Here is a 25,276-nt window from a genome sequence, read left to right as displayed (position 1 = left end):
ATACACGCTGACACAGAGCAAAATAGGGACTGTTCCCCCTACATAGGGTCACTTGGCAGGTATGGATTGACACCTGTCCTCAGGGACCCTGATACACACTGACACAGAGCAGAATAGGGACTGTTCCCCCTACATAGGGTCAATTGGCAGGTATAGATTGACTCCTGTACTCAGGGACCCCGATACACACTGACACAGAGCAGAATAAGGACTGTTCCTTCTACATAGAGTCACTTGGCAGGTATGGATTGACAACTGTCCTCAGGGACCCTGATACACACTGACACAGAGCAGAATAGGGACTGTTCCCCCTACATAGGGTCACTTGGCAGATATGGATTGACACCTGTCCTCAGGGACCCTGATACACACTGACACAGAGCAGAATAAGGACTGTTCCATCTACATAGAGTCACTTGGCAGGTATGGATTGACACCTGTCCTCAGGGACCCTGAAACACACTGACACAGAGCAGAATAGGGACTGTTCCCCATACATAGGGTCACTTGGCAGGTATGGGTTGACACCTGTCCTCATGGACACTGATACACACTGACACAGAGCAGAATAGGGACTGTTCCCCCTACATAGGGTCACTTGGCAGATATGGATAGACACCTGTCCTCAGGGACCCTGATACACACTTACACAAAGCAGAATAGGAACTGTTCCCCCTACATAGGGTCACTTGGCAGGTATGGATTGACACATGTCCTCAGGGACCCTGATACACACTGACACAGAGCAGAGTAGGGACTGTTCCTCCTGCATAGGATCACTTGGCAGATATGGATTGACACCTATCCTCAGGGACCCTGATACACGCTGACACAGAGCAGAATAGGGACTGTTCCTCCTACATAGGGTCACTTGGCAGATATGGATTGACACCTTTCCTCAGAGACCCTAATACACACTGACACAGAGCAGAATAGGGACTGTTCCTTCTACATAGAGTCACTTGGCAGGTATAGATTGATTCCTATACTCAGGGACCCTGATACACACTGACACAGAGCAGAATAGGGACTGTTCCTTCTACATAGAGTCACTTGGCAGGTATAGATTGACTCCTGTACTCAGGGACCCTGATACACACTGAGACAGAGCAGAATAGGGACTGTTCCCCCTAGGTAAGGTTACTTGGCAGATATAGATTGACACCTGTCCTCAGGGACCCTGATACACACTAACACAGAGCAGTATTTAGATATGGATTGACACCTGTCCTCAGAGACCCTGATACACACTGACACAGAGCAGAATAGGGACTGTTACTTCTACATAGAGTCACTTGGCAGGTATCGATTGACACCTGTCCTCAGGGACCCTGATACACACTGACACAGAGCAGAATAAGGACTGTTCCTTCTACATAGAGTCACTTGTCAGGTATGGATTAACACCTGTCCTCAGGGACCCTGATACACACTGACACAGAGCAGAATAGGGACTGTTCCCCCTACATAGGGTCACTTGGCAGTTATGGATTGACACCTGTCCTCAGTGACACTGAAACACACTGCCACAGAGTAGAATAGGGACTGTTCCCTCTACATAGGGTCACTTGGCAGATATGGATTGACACCTGTCCTCAGGGACCCTGATACACACTGACACAGAGCAGAGTAGGGACTGTTCCTTCTACATAGGGTCACTTGGCAGATATTAATTGACACCTATCCTCAGGGACCCTGATACACAATGACACAGAGCAGAATAGGGACTGTTCCTCCTACATAGGGTCACTTGGCAGATATGGATTGACACCTGTCCTCAGAGACCCTGATACACACTGACACATAGCAGAATAGGGACTGTTCCTCCTACATTGGGTCACTTGGCAGATATGGATTGACACCTGTCCTCAGAGACCCTGATACACACTGACACAGAGCAGAATAGGGACTGTTCCCCCTACATAGGGTCACTTGGCAGGTATGGATTGACACCTGTCCTCAGGGACCCTGATACACACTGACACAGAGCAGAGTAGGGACTGTTCCTCCTGCATAGGGTCACTTGGCAGATATGGATTGACACCTATCCTCAGGGACCCTGATACACGCTGACACAGAGCAAAATGGGACTGTTCCCCCTACATAGGGTCACTTGGCAGGTATGGATTGACACCTGTCCTGAGGGACCCTGATACACACTGACACAGAGCAGAATAGGGACTGTTCCCCCTACATAGGGTCAATTGGCAGGTATAGATTGACTCCTGTACTCAGGGACCCTGATACACACTGACACAGAGCAGAATAAGGACTGTTCCATCTACATAGAGTCACTTGGCAGGTATGGATTGACAACTGTCCTCAGGGACCCTGATACACAGTGACACAGAGCAGAATAGGGACTGTTCCCCCTACATAGGGTCACTTGGCAGGTATGGGTTGACACCTGTCCTCATGGACACTGATACACACTGACACAGAGCAGAATAGGGACTGTTCCCCCTACATAGGGTCACTTGGCAGATATGGATAGACACCTGTCCTCAGGGACCCTGATACACACTTACACAAAGCAGAATAGGGACTGTTCCCCCTACATAGGGTCACTTGGCAGGTATGGATTGACACCTGTCCTCAGGAACACTGATACACACTTACACAGAGCAGAATAGGTGCTGTTCCCCCTACATAGAGTCACTTGGCAGATATGGATTGACACCTGTCCTCAGAGACCCTGATACGCACTGCCACAGAGTAGAATAGGGACTGTTCCCCCTGCATAGGGTCACTTGGCAGGTATGGATTGACACCTATCCTCAGGGACCCTGATACACTCTGACACAGAGCAGAATAGGGACTGTTCCTCCTACATAGGGTCACTTGGCAGATATGGATTGACACCTGTCCTCAGAGACCCTAATACACACTGACACAGAGCAGAATAGGGACTGTTCCTTCTACATAGAGTCACTTGGCAGGTATAGATTGACTCCTATACTCAGGGACCCTGATACACACTGACACAGAGCAGAATAGGGACTGTTCCTTCTACATAGAGTCACTTGGCAGGTATAGATTGACTCCTGTACTCAGGGACCCTGATACACACTGACACAGAGCAGAATAGGGACTGTTTCTCCTACATAGGGTCACTTGGCAGATATGGATTGACACCTGTCCTCAGAGACCCTGATACACACTGACACAGAGCAGAATAGGGACTGTTCCTTCTACATAGAGTCACTTGGCAGGTATGGATTGACACCTGTTCTCAGGGACCCTGATACACACTGAGACAGAGCAGAATAGGGACTGTTCCCCCTAGGTAGGGTTACTTGGCAGATATAGATTGACACCTGTCCTCAGGGACCCTGATACACACTGACACAGAGCAGAATAAGGACTGTTCCTTCTACATAGAGTCACTTGTCAGGTATGGATTAACACCTGTCCTCAGGGACCCTGATACACACTGACACAGAGCAGAATAGGGACTGTTCCCCCTACATAGGGTCACTTGTCAGTTATGGATTGACACCTGTCCTCAGTGACACTGAAACACACTGCCACAGAGTAGAATAGGGACTGTTCCCTCTACATAGGGTCACTTGGCAGATATGGATTGACACCTGTCCTCAGGGACCCTGATACACACTGACACAGAGCAGAGTAGGGACTGTTCCTTCTACATAGGGTCACTTGGCAGATATTAATTGACACCTATCCTCAGGGACCCTGATACACACTGACACAGAGCAGAATAGGGACTGTTCCTCCTACATAGGGTCACTTGGCAGATATGGATTGACACCTGTCCTCAGAGACTCTGATACACACTGACACAGAGCAGAATAGGGACTGTTCCCCCTACATAGGGTCACTTGGCAGATATGGATTGACACCTGTCCTCAGGGACCCTGATACACACTGACACAGAGCAGAATAAGGACTGTTCCTTCTACATAGAGTCACTTGGCAGGTATGGATTGACACCTGTCCTCAGGGACCCTGAAACACACTGACACAGAGCAGAATAGGGACTGTTCCCCATACATAGGGTCACTTGTCAGTTATGGATTGACACCTGTCCTCAGTGACACTGAAACACACTGCCACAGAGTAGAATAGGGACTGTTCCCTCTACATAGGGTCACTTGGCAGAAATTGGTTTGACATCTGTCCGCAGGGACCCTGATACACACTGACACAGAGCAGAGTAGGGACTGTTCCTTCTACATAGGGTCACTTGGCAGATATTAATTGACACCTATCCTCAGGGACCCTGATACACAATGACACAGAGCAGAATAGGGACTGTTCCTCCTACATAGGGTCACTTGGCAGATATGGATTGACACCTGTCCTCAGAGACCCTGATACACACTGACACAGAGCAGAATAGGGACTGTTCCTCCTACATTGGGTCACTTGGCAGATATGGATTGACACCTGTCCTCAGAGACCCTGATACACACTGACACAGAGCAGAATAGGGACTGTTCCTTCTACATAGGGTCACTTGGCAGATATGGATTGACACCTGTCCTCAGGGACCCTGATACACACTGACACAGAGCAGAATAAGGACTGTTCCATCTACATAGAGTCACTTGGCAGGTATGGATTTACACCTATCCTCACTATTTAGTGAATATTCCCCTATATTCACTAAATACCAAACATTGTGATATAGGGGAATATTCCCTAAATGCCAAACATTGTTATACAGGGGGATATTCACTAAATGCCAAACATTGTTATACAGGGGAATATTCACTAAATGCAAAACATTGTTATATAGGGGAATATTCACTAAATGCCAAACATTGTTATATTCCCCTATATAACAATGTTTGGCATTTAGTGAATATTCCCCTATATTCACTAAATGCCAAACATTGTTATATAGGGGAATATTCACTAAATGCCAAACATTGTTATATAGGGGAATAAAAATAATGAGGGGGGGACCTACTGTCCTCCCCCCGGCCCCCACCCCTGCGCAGTGGGTGGGGGCCATAATTCACAATGGGGGTGACCTACTGTCCTCCCCCCGCCCCCACCCCTGCGCGGTGGGTGGGGGCCATAAAAATAATGAGGGGGGGACCTACTTTCCTCCCCCCCGCCCCCACTGCTGCGCGGTGGGTGGGGACCATAAAAATAATGAGGGGGGACCTACTGTCCTCACCCCCCTGCTCCCACCCCTGCGCTGTGGGTGGGGGCCATAAAAATAATGAAGGGGGGACCTACTGTCCCCCCCCCCCGGCCCCCACCCCTGCGCGGTTGGTGGGGGCCATAAATCACAATTAATAAATCACCCCCTGCCCCACCACTGCGCGGTGGGTGGGGGCCATAAAAATAATGAGGGAGGGGTCCTACTGTCCTCCCCCCGGCCCCCACCCCTGTGCTGTGAGTGGGGCCCATAAATCGCAATGGGGAGGACCTACTGTCCTTCCCCCCCCGCCCCCATCCCTGCGCGGTGGGTGGGGGCCATAAACATAATGAGGGGGGACCTACTGTCCTTCCCCCCTGCCCCCATCCCTGTGCGGTGGGTGGGGGCCATAAACATAATGAGGGGGGACCTACTGTCCTTCCCCCCTGCCCCCATCCCTGCGCGGTGGGTGGGGGCCATAAACATAATGAGGGGGGACCTACTGTCCTCCCCCCGGCCCCCACCCCTGCGCGGTGGGTGGGGGCCATCAAAATAATGAGGGGGGACCTAATGTCCTCCCCCCTGGCCCCCACCCCTGAGCTGCGGGTGGGGGCCCTAAATACAAATGGGGGGACCCTAGTCACCCACTTCCCAACCAAAAAAAATATCCCCCTACCTACCCCCCTAACCCTAAATATAATGAGGGGGGACCTTTAACTAAGAACCTGTAAAAAAAAAATGAAACTTACCATTTGATGTTTTCTTTCTTCTAAAATCTTCTATTTTCAGCCCCAAAAAAGGGCAAATAAAAAACCATAATAACCAACGCAATTAAAAAAAAAAAAAAAACATGTGCAAAAAAAATAATCCTTCTTCACCCATGGAGGGCTCTGCACAGACTGAGCTCTGCAGGGCGGGGGAAGGCTTATAAAGCCTTGCCACGCCCTGCAATTAGGCTAAGAACACTCTGATTGGCTGGTTTAAGTTCTTTGGAATTTTCCCACGCTGTGTAAAATGACAAAGAGCACTCTGATTGGATGGATTTCAAACCATTCAATCACAGTGCTCTGTGTCATTTTACACAGCATGGGAAAGTTCTTTGGAATTTTCCCACGCTGTGTAAAATGACAAAGAGCACTGTGATTGAATGGATTTCAAGCCTCCAATCACAGTGCTCTGTGTCATTTTACACAGCGTGGGAAAGTTCTTTGGAATTTTCCCATGCTGTGTAAAATGACAAAGAGCACTGTGATTGGATGGATTTCTGACACAGAGCAGACTAGGGACTGTTCCCCATACATAGGGTCACTTGGCAGATATGGCTTGACACCTGTCCTCAGGGACCCTGATACACACTGACACAGAGCAGAATAAGGACTGTTCCATCTACATAGAGTCACTTGGCAGGTATGGATTGACACCTGTCCTCAGGGACCCTGAAACACACTGACACAGAGCAGAATATGGACTGTTCCCCCTACATAGGGTCACTTGGCAGGTATGGGTTGACACCTGTCCTCATGGACACTGATACACACTGACACAGAGCAGAATAGGGACTGTTCCCCCTACATAGGGTCATTTGGCAGATATGGATAGACACATGTCCTCAGGGACACTGATACAAACTGACACAGAGCAGAATAGGGACTGTTCCCCCTACATAGGGTCACTTGGCAGGTATGGATTGACACCTGTCCTCAGGGACACTGATACACACTTACACAGAGCAGAATAGGGACTGTTCCCCCTACATAGGGTCAACTGGCAGATATGGATTGACACCTGTCCTCAGAGACCCTGATACACACTGCCACAGAGTAGAATAGGGACTGTTCCTTCTACATAGAGTCACTTGGCAGGTATGGATTGACACCTGTCCTCAGGGACCCTGAAACACACTGACACAGAGCAGAATAGGGACTGTTCCCCATACATAGGGTCACTTGGCAGGTATGGGTTGACACCTGTCCTCATGGACACTGATACACACTGACACAGAGCAGAATAGGGACTGGTCCCCCTACATAGGGTCACTTGGCAGATATGGATAGACACCTGTCCTCAGGGACCCTGATACACGCTGACACAGAGCAGAACAGGGACTGTTCCTCCTACATAGGGTCACTTGGCAGATATGGGTTGACACCTGTCCTCAGAGACCCTAATACACACTGACACAGAGCAGAATAGGGACTGTTCCTTCTACATAGAGTCACTTGGCAGGTATAGATTGACTCCTGTACTCAGGGACCCTGATACACACTGACACAGAGCAGAATAGGGACTGTTCCTTCTACATAGAGTCACTTGGCAGGTATAGATTGACTCCTGTACTCAGGGACCCTGATACACACTGACACAGAGCAGAATAGGGACTATTTTTCCTACATAGGGTCACTTGGCAGATATGGATTGACACCTGTCCTCAGAGACCCTGATACACACTGACACAGAGCAGAATAGGGACTGTTCCTTCTACATAGAGTCACTTGGCAGGTATGGATTGACACCTGTTCTCAGGGACCCTGATACACACTGAGACAGAGCAGAATAGAGACTGTTCCCCCTAGGTAGGGTTACTTGGCAGATATGGATTGACACATGTCCTCAGGGACCCTGATACACACTGACACAGAGCAGAATAAGGACTGTTCCTTCTACATAGATGCACTTGGCAGTTATGGATTAACACCTGTCCTCAGGGACACTGATACACACTGACACAGAGCAGAATAGGGACTGTTCCCCCTACATAGGGTCACTTGGCAGTTATGGATTGACACCTGTCCTCAGTGACACTGAAACACACTGCCACAGAGTAGAATAGGGACTATTCCCTCTACATAGGGTCACTTGGCAGGTATGGATTGACACATGTCCTCAGGGACCCTGATACACACTGACACAGAGCAGAGTAGGGACTGTTCCTTCTACATAGGGTCACTTGGCAGATATTAATTGACACCTATCCTCAGGGACCCTGATGCACAATGACACAGAGCAGAATAGGGACTGTTCCTCCTACATAGGGTCACTTGGCAGATATGGATTGACACCTGTCCTCAGAGACCCTGATACACACTGACACAGAGCAGAGTAGGGACTGTTCCTTCTACATAGGGTCACTTGGCAGATATTAATTGACACCTATCCTCAGGGACCCTGATACACAATGACACAGAGCAGAATAGGGACTGTTCCTCCTACATAGGGTCAATTGGCAGGTATAGATTGACTCCTGTACTCAGGGACCCTGATACACACTGACACAGAGCAGAATAAGGACTGTTCCTTCTACATAGAGTCACTTGGCAGGTATGGATTGACAACTGTCCTCAGGGACCCTGATACACACTGACACAGAGCAGAATAGGGACTGTTCCCCCTACATAGGGTCACTTGGCAGGTATGGGTTGACACCTGTCCTCATGGACACTGATACACACTGACACAGAGCAGAATAGGGACTGTTCCCCCTACATAGGGTCACTTGGCAGATATGGATAGACACCTGTCCTCAGGGACCCTGATACACACTTACACAAAGCAGAATAGGGACTGTTCCCCCTACATAGGGTCACTTGGCAGGTATGGATTGACACCTGTCCTCAGGAACACTGATACACACTTACACAGAGCAGAATAGGTGCTGTTCCCCCTACATAGAGTCACTTGGCAGATATGGATTGACACCTGTCCTCAGAGACCCTGATACGCACTGCCACAGAGTAGAATAGGGACTGTTCCCCCTGCATAGGGTCACTTGGCAGGTATGGATTGACACATGTCCTCAGGGACCCTGATACACACTGACACAGAGCAGAGTAGGGACTGTTCCTCCTGCATAGGATCACTTGGCAGATATGGATTGACACCTATCCTCAGGGACCCTGATACACTCTGACACAGAGCAGAATAGGGACTGTTCCTCCTACATAGGGTCACTTGGCAGATATGGATTGACACCTGTCCTCAGAGACCCTAATACACACTGACACAGAGCAGAATAGGGACTGTTCCTTCTACATAGAGTCACTTGGCAGGTATAGATTGACTCCTATACTCAGGGACCCTGATACACACTGACACAGAGCAGAATAGGGACTGTTCCTTCTACATAGAGTCACTTGGCAGGTATAGATTGACTCCTGTACTCAGGGACCCTGATACACACTGACACAGAGCAGAATAGGGACTGTTTCTCCTACATAGGGTCACTTGGCAGATATGGATTGACACCTGTCCTCAGAGACCCTGATACACACTGACACAGAGCAGAATAGGGACTGTTCCTTCTACATAGAGTCACTTGGCAGGTATGGATTGACACCTGTTCTCAGGGACCCTGATACACACTGAGACAGAGCAGAATAGGGACTGTTCCCCCTAGGTAGGGTTACTTGGCAGATATAGATTGACACCTGTCCTCAGGGACCCTGATACACACTGACACAGAGCAGAATAAGGACTGTTCCTTCTACATAGAGTCACTTGTCAGGTATGGATTAACACCTGTCCTCAGGGACCCTGATACACACTGACACAGAGCAGAATAGGGACTGTTCCCCCTACATAGGGTCACTTGTCAGTTATGGATTGACACCTGTCCTCAGTGACACTGAAACACACTGCCACAGAGTAGAATAGGGACTGTTCCCTCTACATAGGGTCACTTGGCAGATATGGATTGACACCTGTCCTCAGGGACCCTGATACACAATGACACAGAGCAGAGTAGGGACTGTTCCTTCTACATAGGGTCACTTGGCAGATATTAATTGACACCTATCCTCAGGGACCCTGATACACAATGACACAGAGCAGAATAGGGACTGTTCCTCCTACATAGGGTCACTTGGCAGATATGGATTGACACCTGTCCTCAGAGACCCTGATACACACTGACACAGAGCAGAATAGGGACTGTTCCCCCTACATAGGGTCACTTGGCAGATATGGATTGACACCTGTCCTCAGGGACCCTGATACACACTGACACAGAGCAGAATAAGGACTGTTCCTTCTACATAGAGTCACTTGGCAGGTATGGATTGACACCTGTCCTCAGGGACCCTGAAACACACTGACACAGAGCAGAATAGGGACTGTTCCCCATTCATAGGGTCACTTGTCAGTTATGGATTGACACCTGTCATCAGTGACACTGAAACACACTGCCACAGAGTAGAATAGGGACTGTTCCCTCTACATAGGGTCACTTGGCAGATATGGATTGACACCTGTCCTCAGGGACCCTGATACACACTGACACAGAGCAGAGTAGGGACTGTTCCTTCTACATAGGGTCACTTGGCAGATATTAATTGACACCTATCCTCAGGGACCCTGATACACAATGACACAGAGCAGAATAGGGACTGTTCCTCCTACATTGGGTCACTTGGCAGATATGGATTGACACCTGTCCTCAGAGACCCTGATACACACTGACACAGAGCAGAATAGGGACTGTTCCTTCCTACATAGGGTCACTTGGCAGATATGGATTGACACCTGTCCTCAGGGACCCTGATACACACTGACACAGAGCAGAATAAGGACTGTTCCATCTACATAGAGTCACTTGGCAGGTATGGATTGACACCTATCCTCACTATTTAGTGAATATTCCCCTATATTCACTAAATACCAAACATTGTGATATAGGGGAATATTCCCTAAATGCCAAACATTGTTATACAGGGGGATATTCACTAAATGCCAAACATTGTTATACAGGGGAATATTCACTAAATGCAAAACATTGTTATATAGGGGAATATTCACTAAATGCCAAACATTGTTATATTCCCCTATATAACAATGTTTGGCATTTAGTGAATATTCCCCTATATTCACTAAATGCCAAACATTGTTTTATAGGGGAATATTCACTAAATGCCAAACATTGTTATATAGGGGAATAAAAATAATGAGGGGGAGACCTACTGTCCTCCCCCCGGCCCCCACCCCTGCGCAGTGGGTGGGGGCCATAATTCACAATGGGGGTGACCTACTGTCCTCCCCCCGCCCCCACCCCTGCGCGGTGGGTGGGGGCCATAAAAATAATGAGGGGGGGACCTACTTTCCTCCCCCCCTCCCCCACTGCTGCGCGGTGGGTGGGGACCATAAAAATAATGAGGGGGGACCTACTGTCCTCACCCCCCTGCTCCCACCCCTGCGCTGTGGGTGGGGGCCATAAAAATAATGAAGGGGGGACCTACTGTCCTCCCCCCCCGGCCCCCACCCCTGCGCGGTGGGTGGGGGCCATAAATCACAATTAATAAATCACCCCCTGCCCCACCACTGCGCGGTGGGTGGGGGCCATAAAAATAATGAGGGAGGGGTCCTACTGTCCTCCCCCTGGCCCCCACCCCTGTGCTGTGAGTGGGGCCCATAAATCGCAATGGGGAGGACCTACTGTCCTTCCCCCCCGCCCCCATCCCTGCGCGGTGGGTGGGGGCCATAAACATAATGAGGGGGGACCTACTGTCCTTCCCCCCCTGCCCCCATCCCTGCGCGGTGGGTGGGGGCCATAAACATAATGAGGGGGGACCTACTGTCCTCCCCCCGGCCCCCATCCCTGCGCGGTGGGTGGGGGCCATCAAAATAATGAGGGGGGACCTAATGTCCTCCCCCCTGGCCCCCACCCCTGAGCTGCGGGTGGGGGCCCTAAATACAAATGGGGGGACCCTAGTCACCCACTTCCCAACCAAAAAAAATATCCCCCTACCTACCCCCCTAACCCTAAATATAATGAGGGGGGACCTTTAACTAAGAACCTGTAAAAAAAAAATGAAACTTACCATTTGATGTTTTCTTTCTTCTAAAATCTTCTATTTTCAGCCCCAAAAAAGGGCAAATAAAAAAACATAATAACCAACGCAATTAAAAAAAAAAAAAAACATGTGCAAAAAAAATAATCCTTCTTCACCCATGGAGGGCTCTGCACAGACTGAGCTCTGCAGGGCGGGGGAAGGCTTATAAAGCCTTGCCACGCCCTGCAATTAGGCTAAGAACACTCTGATTGGCTGGTTTAAGTTCTTTGGAATTTTCCCACGCTGTGTAAAATGACAAAGAGCACTGTGATTGGATGGATTTCAAACCATTCAATCACAGTGCTCTGTGTCATTTTACACAGCATGGGAAAGTTCTTTGGAATTTTCCCACGCTGTGTAAAATGACAAAGAGCACTGTGATTGAATGGATTTCAAGCCATCCAATCACAGTGCTCTGTGTCATTTTACACAGCGTGGGAAAGTTCTTTGGAATTTTCCCATGCTGTGTAAAATGACAAAGAGCACTGTGATTGGATGGATTTCTGACACAGAGCAGACTAGGGACTGTTCCCCATACATAGGGTCACTTGGCAGATATGGCTTGACACCTGTCCTCAGGGACACTGATACACACTGACACAGAGCAGAATAAGGACTGTTCCATCTACATAGAGTCACTTGGCAGGTATGGATTGACACCTGTCCTCAGGGACCCTGAAACACACTGACACAGAGCAGAATAGGGACTGTTCCCCCTACATAGGGTCACTTGGCAGGTATGGGTTGACACCTGTCCTCATGGACACTGATACACACTGACACAGAGCAGAATAGGGACTGTTCCCCCTACATAGGGTCATTTGGCAGATATGGATAGACACATGTCCTCAGGGACACTGATACACACTGACACAGAGCAGAATAGGGACTGTTCCCCCTACATAGGGTCACTTGGCAGGTATCTATTGACACCTGTCCGCAGGGACACTGATACACACTTACACAGAGCAGAATAGGGACTGTTCCCCCTACATAGGGTCAACTGGCAGATATGGATTGACACCTGTCCTCAGAGACCCTGATACACACTGCCACAGAGTAGAATAGGGACTGTTCCCCCTACATAGGGTCACTTGGCAGGTGTGGATTGACACCTGTCCTCAGGGACCCTGATACACACTGACACAGAGCAGAATAGGGACTGTTCCCCATACATAGGGTCACTTGGCAGGTATGGGTTGACACCTGTCCTCATGGACACTGATACACACTGACACAGAGCAGAATAGGGACTGTTCCCCCTACATAGGGTCACTTGGCAGATATGGATAGACACCTGTCCTCAGGGACCCTGATACACGCTGACACAGAGCAGAATAGGGACTGTTCCTCCTACATAGGGTCACTTGGCAGATATGGGTTGACACCTGTCCTCAGAGACCCTAATACACACTGACACAGAGCAGAATAGGGACTGTTCCTTCTACATAGAGTCACTTGGCAGGTATAGATTGACTCCTGTACTCAGGGACCCTGATACACACTGACACAGAGCAGAATAGGGACTGTTCCTTCTACATAGAGTCACTTGGCAGGTATAGATTGACTCCTGTACTCAGGGACCCTGATACACACTGACACAGAGCAGAATAGGGACTATTTTTCCTACATAGGGTCACTTGGCAGATATGGATTGACACCTGTCCTCAGAGACCCTGATACACACTGACACAGAGCAGAATAGGGACTGTTCCTTCTACATAGAGTCACTTGGCAGGTATGGATTGACACCTGTTCTCAGGGACCCTGATACACACTGAGACAGAGCAGAATAGAGACTGTTCCCCCTAGGTAGGGTTACTTGGCAGATATGGATTGACACATGTCCTCAGGGACCCTGATACACACTGACACAGAGCAGAATAAGGACTGTTCCTTCTACATAGATGCACTTGGCAGTTATGGATTAACACCTGTCCTCAGGGACACTGATACACACTGACACAGAGCAGAATAGGGACTGTTCCCCCTACATAGGGTCACTTGGCAGTTATGGGTTGACACCTGTCCTCAGTGACACTGAAACACACTGCCACAGAGTAGAATAGGGACTATTCCCTCTACATAGGGTCACTTGGCAGGTATGGATTGACACATGTCCTCAGGGACCCTGATACACACTGACACAGAGCAGAGTAGGGACTGTTCCTTCTACATAGGGTCACTTGGCAGATATTAATTGACACCTATCCTCAGGGACCCTGATGCACAATGACACAGAGCAGAATAGGGACTGTTCCTCCTACATAGGGTCACTTGGCAGATATGGATTGACACCTGTCCTCAGAGACCCTGATACACACTGACACAGAGCAGAGTAGGGACTGTTCCTTCTACATAGGGTCACTTGGCAGATATTAATTGACACCTATCCTCAGGGACCCTGATACACAATGACACAGAGCAGAATAGGGACTGTTCCTCCTACATAGGGTCACTTGGCAGATATGGATTGACATCTGTCCTCAGAGACCCTGATACACACTGACACAGAGCAGAATAGGGACTGTTCCTTCTACATAGAGTAACTTGGCAGGTATAGATTGACTCCTGTACTCAGGGACCCTGATAAACACTGACACAGAGCAGAATAGGGACTGTTCCTCCTACATAGGGTCACTTGGCAGATATGGATTGACACCTGTCCTCAAGACCATGATACACACTGACACAGAGCAGAATAGGGACTGTTCCTTCTACATAGTCACTTGGCAGGTATGGATTGACACCTGTCCTCAGGGACCCTGATACACACTGACACAGAGCAGAATAGGGACTGTTCCCCCTACATAGGGTCACTTGGCAGATATGGTTTGACACCTGTCCTCAGGGACCCTGATACACACTGACACAGAGCAGAATAGAGACTGTTCCTCCAACATAGGGTCACTTGGCAGATATGGATTGACACCTATCCTCACTATTTAGTGAATATTCCCCTATATTCACTAAATACCAAACATTGTTATATAGGGGAATATTCACTAAATGCCAAACATTGTTATACAGGGGGATATTCACTAAATGCCAAACATTGTTATACTGGGGAATATTCACTAAATGCAAAACATTGTTATATAGGGGGATATTCACTAAATGCCAAACATTGTTATATTCCCCTATATAACAATGTTTGGCATTTAGTGAATATTTCCCTATAATAACTAAATGCCAAACATTGTTATATAGGGGAATATTCACTAAATGCCAAGCATTGCTATATAGGGGAATAAAAATAATGAGGGGGGGACCTACTGTCCTCCCCCCCGGCCCCCACCCCTGCGCAGTGGGTGGGGGCCATAATTCACAATGGGGGTGACCTACTGTCCTCCCCCCGCCCCCACCCCTGCGCGGTGGGTGGGGGCCATAAAAATAATGAGGGGGGGACCTACTTTCCTCAAACTTACCATTTGATGTTTTCTTTCTTCTAAAATCTTCTTTTTTCAGCCCCCAAAAAGGGCAAATAAAAAACCATAATAACCGACGCAATTAAAAAAAAAAAAAAAATGTCCAAAAAAAATAATCCTTCTTCACCCATGGAGGGCTCTGCGCAGACTGAGCTCTGCATGGCGGGGGAAGGCTTATAAAGCCTTGCCACGCCGCGCAATTAGGCTAAGAACACTCTGATTGGCTGGTTTAAGTTCTTTGGAATTTTCCCACGCTGTGTTAAATGACAAAGAGCACTGTGATTGGATGGATTTCAAACCATCCAATCACAGTGCTCTGTGTCATTTTACACAGCATGGGAAAGTTCTTTGGAATTTTCCCACGCTGTGTAAAATGACAAAGAGCACTGTGATTGAATGGATTTCAAGCCATCCAATCACAGTGCTCTGTGTCATTTTACACAGCGTGGGAAAGTTCTTTGGAATTTTCCCACGCTGTGTAAAATGACAAAGAGCACTGTGATTGGATGGATTTCAAGCCATCCAATCACAGTGCTCCGTGTCATTTTACACAGCGTGGGAAAGTTCTTTGGAATGTTCCCACACTGTGTAAAATGGCAAAGAGCACTCTGATTGGCTTAAACCAGCCAATCAGAGTGTTCTTAGCCTAATTGCAGGGCGTGACAAGGCTTTATAAGCCTTCCCCTGCCCTGCAGAGCTCAGTCTGCGCGGAGCCCTCCATGAGTGAAGAAGAATATTTTATTTTTTTTTAATTGCGTCGGTTATTATGTTTTTTTTATTTGGCCTTTTTTGGGGCTGAAAAAAGAAGATTTTAGAAGAAAGAAAACATTGAATGGTAAGTTTTTTGTTTTTTTTTACAGGTTCTTAGTTAAAGGTCCCCCCCTCAGGGGTGGGGGCCAGGGGGAGGACATTAGGTCCCCCCTTATTAGTATTTGGGGCCCCCACCCACCGCTCAGGGGTGGGGGACAGGGGGGGACATGGGGGGACAGTAGGTCCCCCTTATTGTTTTTTTTAGGGCCCCCCCACCGCTCAGTGGTGGGGGCAGGTGGGGGACAGTATGTTCCCCCCTTATTGTTTATTTAGGGCCCCCACCCACCGCTCAGGGGTGGGGGCCGAAGAGGGGGAGGACAGTAGGTCTCCCCCTCATTATCTTTATAGCCCCCACCCGCCGCCCAGGGGTGGAGGCCGGGGGCGGGGGGACAGTAGGTTCCCCCCATTATCATTATGGCCCCCACCCGCTGCCCAGGGGTGGGGGCCGGAGAGGGGGAGGACAGTAGGTCCCCCACCTCATTATCTTTATGGCCCCCACCCGCCGCCCAGGGGTGGGGGCTTAGGGGGGAGGACAGTAGGTCCCCCCCTTCATTATCATTATGGCCCCCACCCGCCGCACAGGGGTGGGGGCCAGAGAGTGAGAGGACAGTAGGTCCCCCCCTCATTATCTTAATGGCCCCGACCCGCGCCCAGGGGTGGGGGCTGGGGGGGGGAGGACAGTATGTCCCCCCCTTCATTATCATTATGGCCCCCACCCGCCGCACAGGGGTGGGGGGCCGGGGGGAGGACAGTAGGTCCCCCCCTCATTATCTTTATGGCCCCCACCCGCCGTACAGGGGTGGGGGCCTGGGAGGGAGGACAGTAGGTCCCCCCCCTCATAATATTTATGGCCCCCACCCGCTGCCCAGGGGTGGGGGCTGGGGGGGGAGGAGAGTAGGTCTCCCCCCCCTCTCAATCACTATTGTGGCCATAAAGAGTCCCTGTGGGTTTTAAAATTCGCCTGCCCATTGAAGTCTATGGCGGTTCGCGACATTTTTGTGTCCGCGACATCACTAATGGTGGTGCAATTATTGCATCTCATGCATCATGTTACACAACGAGATCTGTGAATGTACAAAAAACATTTATTTGTACTTTCTCCTCAGGCCAAATGATGCCAGCCGTCCCCTGGTGCAGCTGTATATTTATATCACAAATAAACCTGACCCTTCAGAGTGTACATAAATCTAGCCCAGAGATCAGATCATAAAAATGGCTCTTAAAGCAATGATTCTGTGTGGGCTACCTACTGCTTATGTATATAGTGTTTCTCTGCTATACCTATAGTATAGCAAATCGTGAGTGATATGCAATGATTATTTATCTATCTCCTGACCTTGATTTTTTTTTTTTTTAGCAAACCCATATGTATACGATTTCAAAAATTACAGCACAACTCCAGTGGTAGAAGGAAATTCAGCAACGCTGACAGTCACATTGACTGGCAATACTGTTGGGATTAATTCTCGTGCCCCGATACCAGAAGCTAAAATCCTACCTGCAACCTTCACATGGTTTCACCTCAATCCTAATCCCACCCCAGTGTCTGAAGGGGTGGTGTCCACTCCTTCTACATCCAGTCTAACAGTGTCTTCAGTGACAGAAAAGGAAAATGGAACTTATGAATGCAGAGCAGAGAACTTGATTGGAAGCACAAGTTTCTTCCACATAATACATGTGGAAGCCAAACCAAGTAAGTCACTTGTAAATATTTCCTGCTATAATAATATAGGCCATCTGTAAGTGAGAAACAGGGTTCCTTTTTCTGGGTCTATTCATGAGCAGACATTCATTAAATATTCATTACCTTTTGGATAACACTTTTGAAGTCTTTTTAATGCACTGACAGTCCACAAAATTAAAACTACTGACCAACGAAGTGAATAACATCGATTACATCATTACATTGGCACTTGTACCTTTATTAGGCAGCTGTGAACAGTTGGTTCTTGCATTTCATGTTCCGGAAGCAAGACATTTTTTTATAATCAGTAGAACACGTAAATGGACGCTGTAGGCAACCAGACCACTTCAGCTCATTGAAGTGTTCTGGATGCAGTTTCTCTGTCAGTTTAACACCACAATGGTAATTATTGCAGTTATTGAGAAATTGCAATAACTGCTTTGCAGGGTTAACTCCACCTCTAGTGACTGTCTACTAGAGGTGCTTCTGGGTTGTCGCCTAACTGACACTGGACATCCTAAATGACGATACCCAGCGTTGGTTGGTTACAGTGGATATACCCCATTTTTATTACCCTGGTTTGTCTACTTTTGCAAATTGGATGCCACGATGGGGGTAATTTTCACTCCTGGGTTGCCATACCGTCTTAAAGGCAACATAGGCCCAGCAAACCAAACCGGCAAATATCAATTGCCAAAACCGAAAAGGAAAAAAAAAGCCTTATATTTGACCCTGGAACTTTCCAAATCCCCATAAGACCTGTACATGGGGGTACTGTTGTACTCGTGAGACATCACTGAACACAAATATGTGTATTAGCTTTCAGTTAAACTAACAGTATTATGACATCAACAGTTAAAATGCCATGCAGAACTTGGAAAATAGCTGCATTTCTTAATTTCTTAAACTTTTTTAGATTTTATTCATATAAAATTATGTTTAATATATAAATATTTGCAAAAAAAACACTGTTTCTCCTGAACAAAATGATATATAATAAGTGTGGATGCACTTAATATGAAATAGGTAATTTATGGTTAAACAGACATGTAGGGCAAATACCAGGTTTTGTTTTGATTTAGTTTTGATCAAAATGTGTTCAATTGCCTCCGTTCTTAAGGGATTAAAGATTGAGATGCAATAGTTTTTAAAACTCTACACCTAATGACACATTTTAACAATGCAGCTATTTTGGTTTAAATTTAAAAATCACTTTTCAAATCAGTGTTTAGTAAATAGACCCCTGAGTGCCTGCTAGATAATTAAGATAATAAAAGAAAAGCGATTTAACAAACACTTAAAAACTTACTGGAAGACAGATGAGAAAAAAAGACAGATTAGGGGACCACTTACTAAAGATAACGGGCTAAGGATATACCGATTCCATAATACTGGGCAATCAGTGGAGAATTTTTTACCTTAGTAGTCTTTTGTATCCCCCAAGTGTAGGCACTCAAGGCAAGTGCTTTCACCTATTGATAGTGCAGTCCCAGTGTATAGATTCAATAACAGTAGCGGTTATACCTAAAGGCTACCAATAACATTGATTTCATACTACTGAATTCTATATTAACTGATTACTGTTTCAACAGTTCCCCCTCCCTCTAATGGACTGGGTCCCGGTGAGATCGCAGGTATTGTGATTGGAGTACTTGCTGGATTGGCTATCATCGGAATAATTATTTTCTTTATCGTAAAGGGAAACAAAAGTATGTAACAATTTTATTTATCTTCTTCATTGACATAATCTTATTTTAACATCTCTCATTTTTTTTTTTTTAACATAAAATATTTTGGGTCTTGCTAACGCATACTAGATATATTTTTTGCGAGTCTTATGGTTGCAATTTAAAAAAAAAATCCTTGAGATCGGGAGCATTGCTAGGTGGTAGAAAGACCAGAGACTTTAGACCAAATGGAAATGTTATGGCTCCCTCCTGTGTAGGTTGATTTAAGCACCTCCTAAAACAAGCTCTATACTATGCCCAAAGACCAACTCTACAGGGCCGTCTCTAAGGAGGGGCAAACTGGGCAGCTGTCCTGGGCCCAGTTACTCATGGGGGGCCCAAAGCAGCTTCCCTGTGGGCCCCGCTGCCTGCAATAAAAAACTTTTGAAAAAAAATATTTCCCTACCTAATGGGCCCGCGGTGCTAGTATCGCGGCTGCACCGGGGCCCGCACACTAAGGGGGCCCACCGGGTGGCCCATACCCTTAGGGCCACCCAGTGAGCATGTTCCAGCAGGGGTCCGGTCGGCGCTGTGGCCCTTTAACAGCGCGACCGGGCCCTTGCTTAACGGCTGCATGGGAGGAAGTGACGTCCGCGAATCACTTCCTCCTACCTCACAGATATCGGCCCGCACGGGAGGCTGCTGAGCCAAGATCCAGTGAGGAGGGGGAGCAAGCAGAGACAGACTCCAAACTACCCCAGCCAGCACACTGGACCCCAGGGAAGGAAGCCTCTTTCAAAGGTAGGAAACTGAAGAGTGTCTGTCTGTGTGTGTTTGTGTGTCAGTATGTATGTCTGTGTGTGTCAGTATGTATGTCTGTGTGTGTCAGTATGTCTGTGTGTGTGTGTCAGTATGTATGTCTTTGTGTGTGTCAGTATGTCTGTCTGTGTGTGTGTGTGTGTGTGTAAGTTTGTGTGTCTGTATGTATGTCGGTGTGCCAGTCAGTATGTCTGTCACAGTGTCAGTATGTCTGTCACAGTGTCTGTGTGTGTGTGTCAGTGTGTATCTGTATGTTGTCAGTATGTATGTATCTGTGTGTGTGCCAGTCAGTATGTCTATGCATGTATCCGTATGTAGCCAATGTGTGTATCTGCATGTGTGTCAGTGTTTGTATCTGCATTTGTCAGGTTATGTATCTGTGTGTCTGTATGTTGTCATTGTGTATCTGCGTGTGTGTCAGTGTGTGCATCTGTATGTGTGTAAATGTGTCTGTATAGTTGCATCTGCATGATTGTTGGAGTTGCATGACAGATGGGGATCTACCTTTTGCCCCCTCTTGCCCAAAATAATTCATGCACCAGAGCCCTCTCTACTTTACGTCCGCCTCTTCGTTGGGGTGGGGGGCATGATTGCATGCCAGAGAGGGGACGACAGGGTTCAGGGGGCCCAAGCAAATGTTTGCCCAGGGTCCAATCCATATTAAAGACGGCCCTGCAACTCTAAAACGTAATATGTTCAGTAAGTCATATTGTGACATCAATGGGGTTATTCACTAAAGTTCTAACAGCGTACCGAGTGTGACAAAACGATTTGGCTGCATACATGGCCATTCAGACTGCAATTGAACTGCAATTGAACAATGTCCAGATTTTCCAATTCTGGCCTCATATGCTCCTGAATTTGGTCTAGAATTCAGCTGGACTGAACACTGCTGAACGGCAACAATCCAGACACAAAGTATTCAAATTTGGGCCCAGCTTTAAAAAATACAAACTATTTGGCAGCACTTGCATCCAGTGAGAAAATATATTAAAAATTACCATTGGTGGTGCCATAAATAGTTAAAAAATTAAAAGCCCATGAGGATTGATAAGACTTGCATATTACTTCCGTGAAGGTTTAAAACATTCATTATAGTAATATGGGGTTTAAACCGATGTAATAACTAACATAGTGTTAGCTATCATAGTGTCATAGTGTCCATTATAAGATTTCAGTCTGTGGTGAGCCCACACAGATTATTTTGTAGAACCAAACGCAGGAGATGATGGAAGTCCAGCGGTGTTCAGGAGTTTCTGTGTCCGATTTTAGTTCCATGAGATTCATGCCCAAACACCGAACACTGCGGTTAGAATCGAAACCAAGTGTTAATAGGGTATAACAAGCTCCTGGGTGGTCTCTGATTCATGCGGCTGTTCGGTTCCCGAACCATATAATTCCAAATGCATGAACACAGCCTTTTAAAAGTATTTTTGCCAGGTTTATCACATGGGTCATAGTTCTGAGGCAAGAGGCTGGCAAGCAGGCCCCTCCAAGAACCAGTGGCGAGGATGATGGAGGTGTTATTTCCATCGGTTTTGTGTTTATTTTTTGCTTCCTTTATTTGCTGCTGCCTATATCACTAACTCTTCTCTGTGTCCTACAGAGAAAGCAAAGGCTCAGAGTGTTTGGTAAGTTCTCAATTATGCAGACATGCATGCTATTCTGCTATCACAATGCATACACAGATTTGTGTACATTTGTTTTCAACCATTCCATCACTCTCAAGAGATGGCAGGCTGTGTAGTAGAGATTAAAGTCTGGCATCGACAACCCCCCCCCCCCCCCCCCCCCTTTAGGCTTAATAAGCATGCTAAGCTTAAGTTTGGGTCTATTTCAATTAAAACCAAAATTCCCCATAGCCGATTGCAGGGAGTTAAAGAAGGTTTTTGGGATAGTAATGGGGATGGCTACGAACTGGTAAAGCATTAGGGGGAGAAAATTCATTTTCTTTACTTGGATTCTGCCTAGCCAGGAGATGTGGGATAGGACCACTCATTTATTTAATTTTTAAATTTGGTCAACAGTGGAGCAAAATTAATTTTGAATAAGTCACTGCTCCTATTTGTAACCTTGGTATCAGATCCCGTGACCCGCCCATTGGAATTCATAGCTCTGGCAAAGTGGGATGGCGTGGTACCTGGGCACACTTACACAGAGGTGGCTCTAGACTTTATGAGGCCTTAGGCGACACTCAAACATGAGGCCCCACTAACAAAAAAGTGTCACATATACACATTGATGCACAGTTTACCTGTGTATGTGCCTGAGAGTGTGTCTGACAGAGAGTATCCTTGTGTGTGTGAATGTATGTCTCAGTGAGCATGTTTGCGTTTTTGTCTGAGACCCTATGTGTATGGGGTAGCTGCTTGAAGTGTGTTGTGTGTATGGGGGGATGATGGTGAGATGGAGAGGTGGGTGATGGTGAGAGGGGTAATGGTGAGAGGGGTAATGGTGAGAGGGAGAGGGGGGTGATGGTAATGTGAGAGTGAGAGGGGGGTAATGTGAGAGGGGGGTAATGTGAGAGGGGGGTAATGTGAGAGTGAGAGGGGGGTGATGTGAGAGGGGGGTGATGTGAGAGGGGGGTGATGTGAGAGGGGAGTGATGGGAGAGGGGGTGATGGTGAGAAGGAGGGGGGTGATGGTGAGGGAGGGTGATGGTGAGAGAGGGTGATGGTGAGGGAGGGTGATGGTGAGGGAGGGTGATGGTGAGGGAGGGTGATGGTGAGGGAGGGTGATGGTGAGAGAGGGTGATGGTGAGAGAGGGTGATGGTGAGAGAGGGTGATGGTGAGGGAGGGGGCGTGATGTGAGAGGGAGGGGTCGTGATGTGAGAGGGAGGGGGCGATGCTGAGGGTGGTTGGGAGGAGAGGCTAAGGGTGGTGTGGGGGTGATGCTGAGGGTAGTGTAGGGAGGAGAGGCTGAGGGTGATGTGGGGTAGTGAGGCTGAGGGTGGTGGGGTGAGGCTGAGGGTGGTGTGGGGAGGAGAGGCTGAGGGTGGTGTGGGGGTGAGGCTGAGGGTGGTGTGGGGGGTGAGGGTGGTGTGGGGAGGAGAGGAGAGGCTGAGGCTGGTGGGGGGTGAGGCTGAGGGTGGTGTGGGGAGAAGAGGCTGAGGGTGGTTTGGGGTGGTGGGGGGTGGTGAGGCTGAGGGTGGTGTGTGGTGGTGAGGCTGAGGGTGGTGTGTGGTGGTGAGGCTGAGGGTGGTGTGTGGTGTTGAGGCTGAGGGTGGTGGGGGGTGAGGCTGAGGGTGGTTTGTGGTGGTGAGGCTGAGGGTGGTGGGGGTGAGGCTGAGGGTGGTGTGGGGGGGTGAGGCTGACGGTGGTGTGGGGTGGTAAGGCTGAGGGTGGTGTGTGGTGGTGAGGCTGAGGGTGGTGGGGGATGAGGCTGAGGGTGGTGTGGGAGGGGGGGTGAGGCTGAGGGTGGTGTGGGGGTGAGGCTGAGGCTGGTGGGGGGTGAGGCTGAGGGTGGTGTGGGGAGAAGAGGCTGAGGGTGGTGTGGGGAGGAGATGCTGAGGGTGGTGTGTGGTGGTGAGGCTGAAGCTGGTGGGGGGTGAGGCTGAGGGTGGTGTGGGGAGAAGAGGCTGAGGGTGGTGTGGGGTGGAGTGGGGTGGTGAGGCTGAGGGTGGTGTGTGGTGGTGAGGGTGGTGTGTGGTGTTGAGGCTGAGAGTGGTGGGGGTGAGGCTGAGGGTGGTGGGGGTGAGGCTGAGGGTGGTGTGGGGTGGTGAGGCTGAGGGTGCTGGGGGTTAATGCTGAGGGTGGGGGGGTGATGCTGAGCGTGGTGGGGGTGATGCTGAGGGTGGTGTGGGGAGGAGAGGCTGAGGGTGGTGGGGGTGGTGAGGCTGAGGGAGGTGTGGGGGAGTGAGGCTGAGGGTGGTGGGAGGTGATGCTGAGGGTGGTGGGGGGTGATGCTGAGGGTGGTGTGGGGTGGTGAGGGTGGCTAGGCTGAGGGTGGTGGGGGGTGGTGATGCTGAGGGTGGTGGGAGGTGGTGATGCTGAGGGTGGTGGGAGGTGGTGATGCTGAGGGTGGTGGGGGTGGTGATGCTGAGGGTGGTGGGGGGTGAGGCTGAGGGTGGTGGTGGGGTGATGGTGAGGGTGGTGTGCGGGTTATGGTGAGGGGGGTGAGAGAGAACCTACCTTAATTTCCCTGGTGGTCCAGTGGGCTCCCTGGTGGTCCGGTTGCCGTTGCTTCCGGTCTGCAGCTTCGCAGAACTGCAGACCATGTAATCTCGTGAGACCATCAAAGCGTTGCTGCGGTAAACGCGGCAACGCTCTGATTGGCTAGTTCTCGTGAGACACATGGTCTGCAGCTCTGCTCACTGCGGAGCTGCAGACCGTTGTCTGCGGTGGCTGGTCGAGCAGCCAGGAGGGGCCTCGCACCCCGGCGGGATACCGGGCAAGCCGCTGGGCCCCCTCCTGGTGTCAGGTCCTCGGTCATTGACCGAGGACCCGACACAGTCTGCCCTCAGGCGGTTTAGGTGGCCGCGAGGCCCCAGCCAGTGTGAGGCCTTAGGCGGCCACCTAAACCACCTAATTAGAGAGCCGTCTCTGCACTTACATTTAGGATATAGGATTTGTAGAAATGTATATTTAAATTTTATATCACTCCGAACTCTTTTTGAAGAATCTGCTTATCCTCTGTAACCATGGTCTGTAAAACTCTGCACTTTCCTGGTTCTCTTCCTACCTCTTACAGGGCTCTTTCAGTGTTTCTTTTTTTCTGGCTCTTCCTCTCCTCTGCAACCCCTCTCTTTTGGTGTTCTCCAAGGTCATGTTACCAGTGGGATACCTCAGGGATCTGTACTCATTCTCTTTAATATTTTTATTAGTGATATTGCAGAAGGTCTTGATTGTAAGTTATGTCTTTTTGCTAATTATACAAAGGTTTGCAACAGGGTTGATGTTCCAGGGTGGAGTAAGCCGAGCTGTGGCAACTGACAT

The 25,276-nt window shown here is 48.7% G+C and overlaps 1 protein-coding gene across 1 annotated transcript in view; it reads left to right on the top strand.

Annotated features, from left to right (window-relative positions):
* Positions 1–25,276, top strand: part of LOC134577262 (carcinoembryonic antigen-related cell adhesion molecule 1-like) — a 130,179-nt gene that overhangs the window by 54,747 nt on the left and 50,156 nt on the right. Inside the window, exons 6-7 of the mRNA XM_063435960.1 lie at positions 17,530–17,865; positions 19,449–19,565. Coding sequence (XP_063292030.1) covers positions 17,530–17,865; positions 19,449–19,565 — 453 coding nt within the window. The remainder of the gene's footprint in view (positions 1–17,529; positions 17,866–19,448; positions 19,566–25,276) is intronic.

The sequence above is a fragment of the Pelobates fuscus genome, chromosome 11 (assembly GCF_036172605.1).
Source record: "Pelobates fuscus isolate aPelFus1 chromosome 11, aPelFus1.pri, whole genome shotgun sequence".
Lineage (NCBI taxonomy): Eukaryota > Metazoa > Chordata > Amphibia > Anura > Pelobatidae > Pelobates > Pelobates fuscus.
This window is presented reverse-complemented; position numbering and strand designations above follow the sequence as displayed.